Below are 12963 nucleotides of genomic sequence, written 5' to 3'. Positions count from 1 at the left end.
TCCACACCTAGTCAAAAGGCACCGGAGCACAGTACATGGTCAAAGACAGGCATAAAGTCAAGGAGGGACAGGAGAGGTAGCTGGTTTGACAATGGTTAATGCATTGCGATGTAGTGTTCTTTATTCAACTCTTCTAAATTGGACACAGTTAGGGTGGTCTTGACGGATACGAGGATGTTGTTTCAGATCCTGGGGGCATAGATAGAATAGGCCTGCTGTCTTGCTTTTCATTTGTAGACTTCTTACTCTGCAGTCTGGTGGTGTCCTGGCTCCTGGCTGCAGTTGTGCCGAAATCTACCAGAGATGGTGAGCTTGTCTGCAAGGTAAGCGGGTCCTGGTTGTGATAGCTTTGTAAGTGATGCAGCTTGTTTTCAAGATGGAGCCCATGGAGTTCCATCAGTCTGGGGGTGAAGTGATCAAGTTTCTTCAAGTCTTGGATGAGACATACTGCAACATGTCAGATGTCCGTAAAGAGTGCCAGTGTGGAGTCTGGAAGGCCACGGAGAAGGACATTAGCACCTCTCACACTCAAGAATACAGGGGCTTGAACAGCAGCCATGTAGTCACTTTCTGGAAGCAATGGTTTTACTATGTTTAGAAGAGAGAGGTGGTACCAAATGTATTCTTTGGCAATGTATTCTTTGACAATTTTGGTTTCACAGAGGGCCCTTAAAAAATTGGAATGAGTTGGGACTTAAGAACTTTGCATTGCCTTTGAATTGGTGGAGATATCGTTTTCCTTATGCAATGTACAAAGACATCGTCTTACCCCCAACTTTGAGGGAGTTGAGTATTCAGCGAAACCTTGGAGATATAGGGCATTGAAGACTGACCATTGCAGAATTCTACGGGAAAGGGTGAGTGTAATAACGGAAGAAGGGTTGGTATTGTTGAATTGCTGCCGGATCTCCTGTACTTTTCATGGAAGAAGCGGTTGATGGCATTGCACTTATCAGTGAAATGAGGAATAAGTGGGTCCGGCAGGGGATTGATGCTGTGCTTCACTGTCTTGAAGAGCATTCTGGTTGTCTATATGGCTTTGTTAGTTGTGTTGTTATAGTGCTTTGCTTTGGCTGATGTGATGAACTGTATGTGTATTGATTGGATGGGTTTCAGTAACATGAGGTCCTCTGGAGTTCTGTTTTCCTTCCTTTTTTTCTTTTTTGTCTACTGACGGGTCATTTATTGTCAGCAAGGTCTTTAGAGTACTGGGTTCTGGGTCTTTGGTTTGCACTTGCGCTTTATAATTGGGTGTGGATGTTCGCAGAACTTTTAAACAATTGTTGATGTTGTCTAGAATGGTGTTGGGTTCACAATAGGAGCTGCCAGGGTGAGAGATGAGTTCAAGCATTAGGTTGTCTAAGGAGAAGTCTTCGAAGGATCTGCTTTTTTTGTTGACCTTGGTTTGCTAGAAGGACTGTAAGCATTAAGATAGGCACGGCTAGGTAGTCAGTCAAACCCAGGGATATTAGTTGATTTCACTGGATTGATGTCGAGAAGGCAAGGCCGAGGATATGGCCATTGGGTTGTGTTAGTAGTGTGGTATGTTGTGCCACGTTGAGTGCATTACTGAGGTTGAAGCTGCCTTTACTGGGGGCGCCTGGGCGATGGGACACCCTGATGAGTTGGTTGAAGTAGGGAGAAGAAAGGAAGGGAGGTAACTTCCTGTGCCGATAGATGAGGGGAAGACAGTGATGTCCCTTCCTGAACAGAAAGATGATGGGAAATGCAGTGGTGTCACTGCCTGGGCAGATGGACGAGAGATGGGAAAATCCTGAAACATGACTTTTGTATATGGTAAGCATCAAGTGCAGGTCTTGCAGACAAAATGTACATACAGGAGTGTTTTTTTCTTGCACTTTTTCTATTGTGACATGCCACGAGGCATTGAATTTGAGATCAGTAATACAAAAATAAGTACAATCTTAGCTAATGAGCACCTTGTCTGCTGGGCATCAGGCTATTGGTTTTGGAATGAATTTAACAATTTGTTTTAGAAAGGTCACTGTGGCTACACAATGATTTATGAAGGTGGAGCAGTGTTGTATGCCTTGTCTTATGTGAGCAGCAGATATGCACATGTATGAGTAGATGAATGAAGCAAAGGAGGCAAAACCAAAGGGAATGATGGACGGAGAGTTGAACATTGCACGCACTCACCCCCAGTCAACTGATCTGGGTTTAATCCATCATCATTCTTTAGCTCACTCCGCCACCCCAGTTCAGACATGGCCATATGCAAATCAGTCTGACCCTGTGCCTCATGGGAACAGTCCAGCCCGAACTACTAAGCCATGTCTTCCCTGGACCGGAAACAAGCATCCTGGGACCAGTTTCGGGTTCATATCCCTCATCAGCCAGGCTAGCTTGAATCCAGTGGTAAAGTGAGCAAGGGACCCACGTCTGGGCATACCCCGCCAACTTAGGGCGAACAAAGCAAAACCAAAGGGGATGATTGACGGAATGTTGAACATTGCAAGCACTCACCCCCAGTCAACTGATATGGGTTTAATCCATCATCATTCTTTAGCTCACTCCGCCACCCCAGTTCAGACATGGCCATATGCAAATCAGTCTGACCCTGTGAAGCAAAGGATTCAACACTCATGCAGAGAGGGTTCATTTACTGTCCACAAGTGATCACACCAAAGCAGGTGGCACCAGAACTGGCATAGAGACTGTGTCTGTGCTGTGTGGCATTACCTGTTTGCCTGTATGTTTCTTGTCAGTGTGCATCAGTCTCTGTTTGCTGGTTTACAGACATGGATACCAGACATCCCCTTTAAGTCTACTTTCATAGCTCTTTTTCAAGCCCTAATTCCTCACACTGTGCATGCCCCCATGAAATGAAGGGGCATCTTTACAAGGGGATTGTGCCACCGATGGTCTGGTGGTGCAATGCCCTGCTCCATAGTTACATAGTGGAGCTGAGCCACTTTCTGTGGCTTAACGCCGCTTTGTAAATACAATACCCTTTCACGCAGGTGTCTGCGTAAAAGGGGCGTGCAATGGGTGTTGCTGTGGGCGTTCCATCGCAACACCCATTACTTTTTGATGCAGCCCCAAATTTACAAGTATCTTTAAATCTGAGGCAGCGCCAATAAATAATGCCATGAAAAAGCAGGCGTTAGATTGGTGCAACGAGGAGAAATACTTGTTTTTGTGCATTTAGGTGTCGCTTCCTGCACAAAATAATCATTGAATAATGGTGATTTGCTACTTCTATAGGTGCTGCTTTCTGAAGCACACATAGAAGTAACAATTCACCACTATTGATGGTTTATGTGAAAGGAGGGACACCTTCCTGCAGACAAACAATCATTCCCTGCAACGCAGGCACTCTTGCACCATGGCGCAAGGGTGTCTGTGTTGGCGCTAGGCAGGTATTTTTAGCACCAACGCTTAGGAAAACTCAGGGGTGAACTGTCTTGTAAATACGTCACATCCCTGTGTTTTGGAACTGGTGCAGTGCAGCGTTGCAAAATTTGACGCAGTGCCATTTCCTTGTACATATGCCTCTTAGTTTACCCCACTCCTGCTTTCTTCCTTCTCTGTCCTGCAACCTGTTTTCCAGTCTTGCTTCCTCCTTTCCCACCAGAGGCCTAAGGTCTGCCACCGACCATCACTCTATTTTGGGGGTGATAATTCTATTCACAAGACTCCTTCATCTTTCCCTCTCTCTTGTTTCCTCCTTTTCACTCACCTCTTAAGTCTAGGTGCCCTGTCTGCATGAATGCATATAGATAGTTCTGTGCACATGTGTGCCTGTTCATCTGCTGGTCTATGTGTGAGCTTCTGTCGGTGGGTATGTCTGTGTTTGCAATGGCGTCTTAATGGTAAGGTCTATATATTTACATCTATGTTTCATTTATATTTGTGTGTATGTGGTCTATCTGCCTGCATGTATAAATGCACTCTAGGAAAGTCAAACCTATTGGTTTTGTCAATGCTTGTAGATTTATGGTGTTGTAGCAAGAAGTCCTGCTTGGAGGATTAAAGTTGGTCTTGTTTTGACTGTATGTTACATGCAATTCAATAATTTCCTGGTTTATTTCTGTTTTCCTGTTGCACCACCCTCCACTGCTGATGTTTCTCTGTTCTTCCCCCCGGCAGGTGAGTACCAAGTGTCGTGGACTGTGGTGGGAGTGTGTCACCAATGCCTTCGATGGAATCCGGACCTGTGACGAGTATGACTCCATCCTGGCGGAACACCCATGTACGTATCTCCAGATTCGTTTTAAGGCATGGGCAAGTGGGCAGTCGCCCAGGGCTCCCACCTTCCAAGGGACCCTCTGGGAAAGTGAACTTCTCTTTTACTCTATCTAAACCTCTATCTCTCTCCTCTCTACCTGCCTCTATCTCTGACTCTGTCTACTCAGTGTCATCTTAAGGACTTTTGGGGTCCCGGACAGAACAGGTTTCAACTGCTTTTGTGTGACCCTATTAAACTATAACATATAATTTAGTATTGCATGGCATCATGCAGGCTTGAACGAACAAGAAATGGGTAATACAATTCAAAGTTTTTCTGCACAGGGGTGCCCCAAATTAAATGATGGCTTGGGACCTCCAAATCCTTGGGGTTACAGTGCGTACCCAGTTGGATTTGTTAGCACAAATCTTATCTTCCTTTGAGGGCTGAGGGACAGCTGTGAACTCAGGGGGTTCAGGAGCAATGGATGGTCTGCTGCAGACAGGTGGAATCACAGAGGCAGGCTGGTGATGCCACCTTGTGTCGTGTCCTCAAGAACCAGTGAGTGGCAGTGGAACGCCCCCTGCTTGTGAAGATGTTGTGCCTCCCCCGTTTGAAGTTCTCATCTGCAGGAGACACTCAACAGAATGTCCTTCCTCAGGACATTCCCTGGAAGATTTTCCATCAGAAGAGAAGCCTCAATTGAGGATTTACCATTCCATAATTAAATCAGAGGATTACACTTTAGCTCCCAAGTCTAAAGCAGGCTTCTTATTTCTAGTCCGGCGCTGTACTTTGACAATCTAATACATTCTGGGAGTTGTAGTGTAAGGGCCAGATGTATGACCCATTTTTGCATGCTCAAATGCGTTTGCGAACCCGTTTGCGCATGCAAAAACATCATGGGCCATGTACAAAGCCCATTTAGCGAGTCGCAATTTATGTGCGATTCGCTAAATAGGTTTTGCGACTCGCTATTTGGAAGGGGTGTTCCCTTTCAAATAGTGAGTCTCAAACCCATGTACCAATGATTTGCAACCACAATTGTGGTTACAAAACACTTGCAAATACCACCTACTTCAAGTAGGTGGTAATGCATTCGTAAATGGTAAGGGGTTCCCATTTGCAAAATTATTTTTTAAGGCCAGGCAGTGGGACCACTGCCTGCCCTAAAAAAAGAAATATGTTCTCTTGTCCACAGACTGACTGATTCACTGATTCACTCACCTACTCACTCACTCACTATTTCACTCAGACACTCTTGATAATATCACCAGCAAAGAACAGACCTACTGTGTTTGGGTATCCAGAATCTCTCTATGGTTGCCTGCTTCTGAATAGAGTGCCTCTAATGTGACTGGAAACCATTTGGGCATTCCATAAGCTTTTGAGATTTTTCAGTATGTTACCAAATGCATGTCTCTCTCGAAGTGTTCAGAGCATGTAAGGTGGCTGAAGACTAATTGAGTGGAGGGGACAAAGGGTGGGGGAGGAAAGTAAAAATGCGGCAAGTAAAGTGATGACTGTGACTCCGATAATAGCCTTAGATAGCGTCGCCAAGCCAAACAGGTGAAGGTTATACAGATTTGCTAAATTTATGGTGATTTTCTTACTCCATCTGAGGCACCAGGAAATAGAGTCATAGGTTGGGCACATGGGTTGAAAGTCTTCAAGTATAAATTCTTAGGGTCGAACTTGCAAATAATCCACAGCGTGGTGTTGGCTGGTCTCAGGGTTTTTAAATAACCAGGTATACTTTAGATTTTTGGTTCAGGCAACCAGATCTGGTGAATTGTGATAAGCTCTTCAAACAGCAATTAGTTAACTCAATACTGTGTGACACAAAGGCCTCCATGAGGGTAAGAGCTGGTAGGGGCAGAATATGATTTTGAAATGATACTGCAAGATGAAGAAGCTGATAGTGTATAATTAAATTGACAGGCGAGGCAGAAGAAAGCTCAGAAACCTTGAACATAGACTGTGGACTCAAAAATATCAAGCGTTCTTCTGAGGTTTTACAATTAAAAGGTAAATGTTTACATGCACATCTAAAATGAAAATGTTGTTTCAGAGGGTGTCCAATGTAGGGTCAAGTGGATCAAATCTATGTCAGATTTTTATGATTAACACTGACAATAATGAGTTTCATTTAAATTCATTGTATGTAAATTTATGATATGCGGGCACCTTGAAAGTTTGCCACAGTCTGCCTCTTCCGGACCTCATTTGAAAGCCTTTGTATTACATGTACCTCTTTAGACGACATATGTTCATGACAAAGCGGTCTGTCTCCTTTGAGGACATACATCTTTCATATGTTTGAATATCCTGCACTAAAAACACTGCAGCATTAAGTTCATACCTTGGAAATCCTCAAGTGAATGTACGGAATTTTCTACACTCGGATGTATACAAATGTATATCATTTAGAGATTATGCATGTTGATGTGAAGCCCAAAGTATGCCAGGTTCAGAAAACCTTTCACATTGGAGAAGACACTTGCATCTCATCACATTAAATGACAAAGTACATGGCCAAACAGTGTCTCAAAATCTGTTCCCACTAGTGTTGACTCAGTAGGCTTGTGGGATCTAATGCATTTGATCATGTCAACTCCTTCGGTGCTTTCTAAACACTAAACTGCTGTTAGATGAGCGGAGTTGTCTGCCTTTCCTTCTAGTTTTTTGCAAGGCTTGTTCTCACATCACTGACATCTTTGAGACGCAGTTTGTTTGAATCGGGATTCTGGTTGAAGTGCTCTATTATGCTATGTGGGGTATATGTCACTACTTTAACCACAATCAATACCAACACTCCCTCACTTCTGTAAAGAATTTCTCACCCCCTTATCTATAACATTGAAATGATGATTACTTCAACTCCATCACTTAAACACTCTTATCTCTAACTTTTAAAAGCCCATTGTTTCTACCCCGTCACTTCAACCTGTGCCTCAACAATAATCGAAACACTAAAACTAAACTTCACCCTATTTCTAACCCTTACTGTAACAGTAAAGATAACCCCTCCCCAATGTGAATCTTAAGTCTAAACCTTACAACTAATATATCAAAATGAATTAACTTATATTTAATTACATTACACCAAGACAGACACTATAATCTATAATCCTTAATTAATGTAATTATTGGGTTTACATGTTTCTTCAGCAGTTACAATTGTACTAGTAATTAAATTGCATGTATTTTAAATTAGTTAATTTATAAATGAATGTTAACCTCAACCCTAAACCTAACTTTAACCTTATTTCCACTCCAGACTGTAATACTAAAGTTAACACTTTCCTCAAATGCAGCACTACACCTAACCCTAACCATAAAAACAATTTTATAAGAATGTGTAAAATACATTTAAATAAATTTGACAACACTAACTAAAAGATAGAAAATGCAATCTATAACCCTTAATCGATACAAATACTAGATGAATCATTTTTCTGTTGCTATGTGTTAGTAATTCAATTAGATATAGTTAAAGTTAATTTATTTTAAGAGAAAACCCTAACCCTAGTCCTATACACTACACTAAAGTAACCATAATCCTAAATTTTAACCCTATGAATACATTTTGTTTGAGGTAATTAAAAAGGAAGGCTAATCCAAACACTTATACATAGTAATAATGTTTGCAGTAAACCTAGCTTGGTCTTATACTTTACTCTAACCTGAACACTAAATGCTAAAATAATAAACTGTATTGAATCAGAGTGCATATGTTTTCTATAATGGTACTGAGAAAGAGCCTCTGTACTATGTATGTTGGCACAATCACAAAGTACAGAAACAGTGTTAATCATTGGGTGCCATTTCAACACAGTTGATTGGCTCCTATTACTCAGAACAAAACTTTCCAAGAATGAAAGTTAAATGGAGTCTCGCGCACCACTGGAAATTTGAATTCCTTACAAGGTTAGATGTAATATTTCAAATCATAGACAACTGTATTGATGAAAATGTATGATTTATTCTTCATGGTACAAAACCCAATTGCCACATGTTTCGCTCAGACCAATAAGCTGATGGCCTTTTTCAAGGATCGTGCAGAGGTTGGCTGACTGTAAAATTAAGTCAAATAATGTGTTCATTTTCTGAATGGAATTGACTCCAATAGTCACATTGTCCTTTCCACCACAGTGAGGCAAAGTGTTAAGTCTTTATTCACCATGTTGGCTGCGTTTTCTATTAGTAATGATAAAGTATTATTTTCAGTAATAGAATTGTCTAATGTTTGAATAATCAAGCAATGTGGGATACATACTGAGATATCCATGCAACCTAAAATACATAGGAATAAAGACCAGAGGGGTAAAAACCATCACAAGATATGCACAACTGACAACAACACTAGTTCATCATTAACCAGCTCAATTCAGAGAAAACTTAAGTGGTACTTTTCAGGAACGATACCACACTTTGTAATCAAGCCTGGTGACCAATTAAGCTTGGACAAGCATCCAGCTAAACCAATCAAACCAGGAACCTTGGCTTACTGGTGGACAAATAACTATTGATGACCAATTAAATAACACTGTGGCATCATCATGATTCCACACCCTCAAGCTCCTCCAAAAGATCTTCTGGTGGCACCCAGAGAATAGTCATCCAGGATCTGATAACCTGCAAACAAGACAATGGCAACATTCTCTGCGTGGGCATCTCCACACACTTCACCCTCGCATCTCCAGGTCAGCCAGACTAATGCTCCAACTCTTCCCCGCACTCACATCACAAACCACCTAAAAAAACAGCACTAGCTCTTGGTTCGCAAACTTGCTCCCTTCAAGCTTGTCACCCACATATACCAGGCCATACACAAACAAATCCAGTTTACAGTACAATAATACACTACTGACCTTTGCGTGAAAAGGAGGCATATTCCCCGCAGGTAAACAGCCCTCACAAAAAGCTGTCACCCCGCATGCAATTACAACGTGGTTGTTACAACGACCACGTTGTAACAATGCATACCATTACCTCGCAAGTCGAAACAATGACTTGTGGAGGGGGGAAGAAGGTGTTGAATTTAAAATCCAACAACATCCCTACTGTCAGCACAGACTGGAGTTGGAATAGTAAATTATACTATTCCAACATCCAGCACCCCCCTGCAAGTCATTGTTCCAACTTGCGGGGTAATGGTATGCATTGTTACAACGCAGTTGTTGTAATGACCGCATTGTAATTGCATGCAGGGGGACGGCATGCGTGAAAAGGAGGCATATTCTACCCTGCATATAGTACACTGGTCAAACAGCAAGAAATAAAGAACAAAGGTTACGCACACACACACACACACACCAACCCTCCTCTCAATCTTTCTTGATAAGTACACACGCAACAACAATCAATTACAAGTGAGGAGCTGCCTAGTGTGAGCAAAGTGTCATGTTCTTTTTTTAACAACCAGTCCTTAGGTTTTCTAAAAATTAAGCCAACTAGGGGATAAAAGTACCGGGCCCAAATCACAAAAGTAATCTGAGACAAAATCCTAACTTTACGACTTTTGATATTCACAAAGGGCATTTAGGAGCAGTAAAGTTAGGATTTTGTCTCAGTTAAACTTAAGTTTTGGTCTTAAGTTTTTCTTAAGTCAAATTTAAGTTTAACTGAGACAAAATTCTAACATTACTATTCTTAAATGCCCTTTGTAAATACCGAAAGTCGTAAAGTTAGGATTTTGTCTCAGTTAAACTTAAGTTTTGGTCTTAAGTTTTTCTTAAGTCAAATTTAAGTTTAACTGAGACAAAATTCTAACATTACTACTCTTAAATGCCCTTTGTAAATACCGAAAGTCGTAGTAAAGTTAGGATTTTGTCTCAGTTAAACTTAAGTTTTGGTCTTAAGTTTAACTTAAGACCAAAACTTAAGTTTAAAGTTGTAAAGTTAGGATTCTGTCTCAGATTACTTATGTGAATCGGGCCCAGAATTTGTATTCTATTTTATTATTGCATGCAAACCTGTAATATGTTCTATTACATACATAAATACCTTTTTTAGATGCTTTAAAAGTCAGTACCACTGGAATTATGTGATGCTGTGGCTTTTTCCGCATATTTATGAATTTCCAGCATTTGCACAATAATCTACAATCACCTTTATAATTTGCAGAATTTAATATCAAAATGTGTTTCTAGCTCAAAAGGATCAAGTTGCTAAAAATACTATCAGGTGTGCAGAAGTGAATGGGAAATTAAAAATAGAAAAGTTTTAACTTTAAAATAAATACTAAACATAGTCTATGTTTAACATTAATGTACATTGAATTTATGTATTTACTTCAAAAGTACAACATAATAGACAAATAGTACAGCTTTATGAAATTAATTTTGAATTAAAACATTAGTTATTAGTAATATAATAAATTAAATGAGAACTATTTTGCTGAAATGTAAGTTAAAAAATAAATCCCCACCTGAAGAAAGTTTTTATTGTTCATTAATTAACATTAAAAATGACGTATAGAAATGATTATAATAATGTTGTTATTTTTTTAAATGTTAATGTTACAGTATGCTTTAAAATAGGTCAGTTATTAAATATGTTGTAATTAAAAATAAATATGTGCTCATTGTTTTTAGTTTTTTAACATTAGTGTATATTTATTTATAATTTTGATTATTTTAAATAATTTAACCTAATTTATCATTAATTCATATTGGATTTTATTTTAAGTCCCTATCTCCAATATTTTTTATGGGAGGGTGTTGTGTTGCCAGTGGTCAGATATGTGTAGTGCAGGACTTGCTGAAAACATGTAAACTGCATGTGTAAGTTAATACATAAGTGTAGTTACACTTGTAAGTTACTACTAAAATGTAAGTCATTACAAAAGTGTAAGCTACACTTGTAAGTACTACAGAAATGTAAGTTATGACAAAAGTGTAAGTTACAAGTTTATGTTACAGCAAAAGTGTAAGTCACATGTGTAAGTTACTACAAAAGTATATGTTACACTTGTTTGTTACTAATAATGTGTAAGTAATTAAAAGTACGTTAGACGTGTAAGTTACTACAAAAGTGTAAGTTACATGTAAAAGTTACTACAAAAGTATAAGTTACATGTAAAAGTTACTACAAAAGTGTAAGTTACATGTATAAGTTACCACAAAAGTGCAGTTTATGAATAGCACTTTGTAGTAGGTTTTGTAGTTCTACTGTAGTACTACAAAACTTACTACAAAGTGCAGTTTGTCTATCAGGCCTTGAGTGTGTTATTACCGCACACGTATACCTTGGAACTCGTAATCGAGACCTTAGTGCATCTCTGGATGAAGCTTGTTGGTGCATGTCTCTGTCTGTGGTTGGTGTTTTCACTGGTCCATGTCTATGTCCCATGCTCTAACATCCCTCCCTGCTTTGCAGTGAAGCTGGTGGTGACCCGAGGGCTGATGATCACAGCAGACATCCTAGCGGGGTTCGGCTTCATCACCCTACTCCTCGGGCTAGACTGCGTCAAGTTCCTCAAGGACGAGCCCATGATTAAGCTGAGGATTTGTTTTGTGGCTGGAATCACACTGCTCATCGGAGGTAAGTCTGGGAGTGTCTGACAAACAGTGACTTCGCACTCTGTGCTGTTGCTGGGAAGCTGACAGGCTATTGCATGGTGTTGGTGAGACTTCCTTTTCCTGCTTGCAGTTTGCCTGGTTGTTTCTCTTTACAAACTCAATGAAGTTGGTACATTGCATCTCCAGTTGGTGTGTTTGCCTGAACTATTTTAGGTAGGGACAATATTCATGTACCAAGCAATAGTCATGTAACAAACAAAGCATGGTGATTAATGCAACAAACCTGCTTGGGGAGGCAAGATAGTGGCTGTGTGAATACTGCTGAAGCCGCTCGTCCAGCGCTCCACAATGGACTAAATCCTCCACTCTAGATGGATAAATTGAACCGGATTCTGATCGCAACTGTCAACAAATGCGGCGTGACTGGGAAAGTAAAGATACAAATCTTTTCACTACTTACTTGGCCATTTGTGAGTACACCTCTGAGGGCGGTGCTGAAGGCGTTCGCGGTGTTGGTGGTGGTCGCGGAGTCCTCTGGTGAAAGACGTCGATCTCAGCTCCCTGGTCGAAACATGCCGCCAAAACAATCAATACCCCCGCGGGATCGCGGCGAGAAAAGCGCCGCGGCTGGTGGTGTAACAGAGGCGGCAGGGGGAATGATGCCAGCTCTGTAAAGCAACAGATGATACCCGGGATATTTTCTGGACTGGGCAAACCTGCAGCAAAACCAAAGAGAGTTGAGAAGGAGCTACTCCCAGTACTGTCTAAAGGGTTACTAGAGGAAATAGAGACCCAGGAGACAATGGCAATATCAGTGTGGTGGATGTAGGGGACCCCTGCTCAGCATGGGGAGATGTGGAGAATCACAAAGCCTTAGTTAGCAGTAGGGCAGATGGTGTCACTGATAAGGATGGAAACACGGGGGAAACTGTACATAGGAAAGGGAATCCAGTTAATCACTCTACTCCTATGCCTATTGTTACACTGGAGGAGTGCCCGCAAACACCGGAATATGGAGAACGTTTTTTTTTCTCTTAATGAAGACTCTGATCTGTCTAATCCCAGTGACCCAACTGATCTTGACAACTCAGGGACGGATTCCAACAGCCTTCTCTCTAATCCCAGTACACAAAAGCGACTCCCTTCATTAACCAAACGCAGGAAAAAATCTAAAAGTGTCGGAGTATTGCAAGAGTCTGGGTAATCAGGATCTGATCATAGCCAGCTCAAATGGGACTACTCAAC

The 12963-nt window shown here is 40.9% G+C and overlaps 1 protein-coding gene across 1 annotated transcript in view; it reads left to right on the top strand.

The window, feature by feature from the left end:
- Positions 1-12963, top strand: part of CLDN16 (claudin 16) — a 72328-nt gene that overhangs the window by 39616 nt on the left and 19749 nt on the right. The window contains exons 2-3 of the mRNA XM_085634119.1: positions 4114-4216; positions 11576-11740. Coding sequence (XP_085490245.1) covers positions 4114-4216; positions 11576-11740 — 268 coding nt within the window. The remainder of the gene's footprint in view (positions 1-4113; positions 4217-11575; positions 11741-12963) is intronic.

Source organism: Triturus cristatus, chromosome 11 (assembly GCF_964204655.1).
Source record: "Triturus cristatus chromosome 11, aTriCri1.1, whole genome shotgun sequence".
Classification (NCBI taxonomy): domain Eukaryota; kingdom Metazoa; phylum Chordata; class Amphibia; order Caudata; family Salamandridae; genus Triturus; species Triturus cristatus.
The sequence above is the reverse complement of the archived record's forward strand: the minus strand, read 5'-3'. Positions and strand labels throughout refer to the sequence as shown.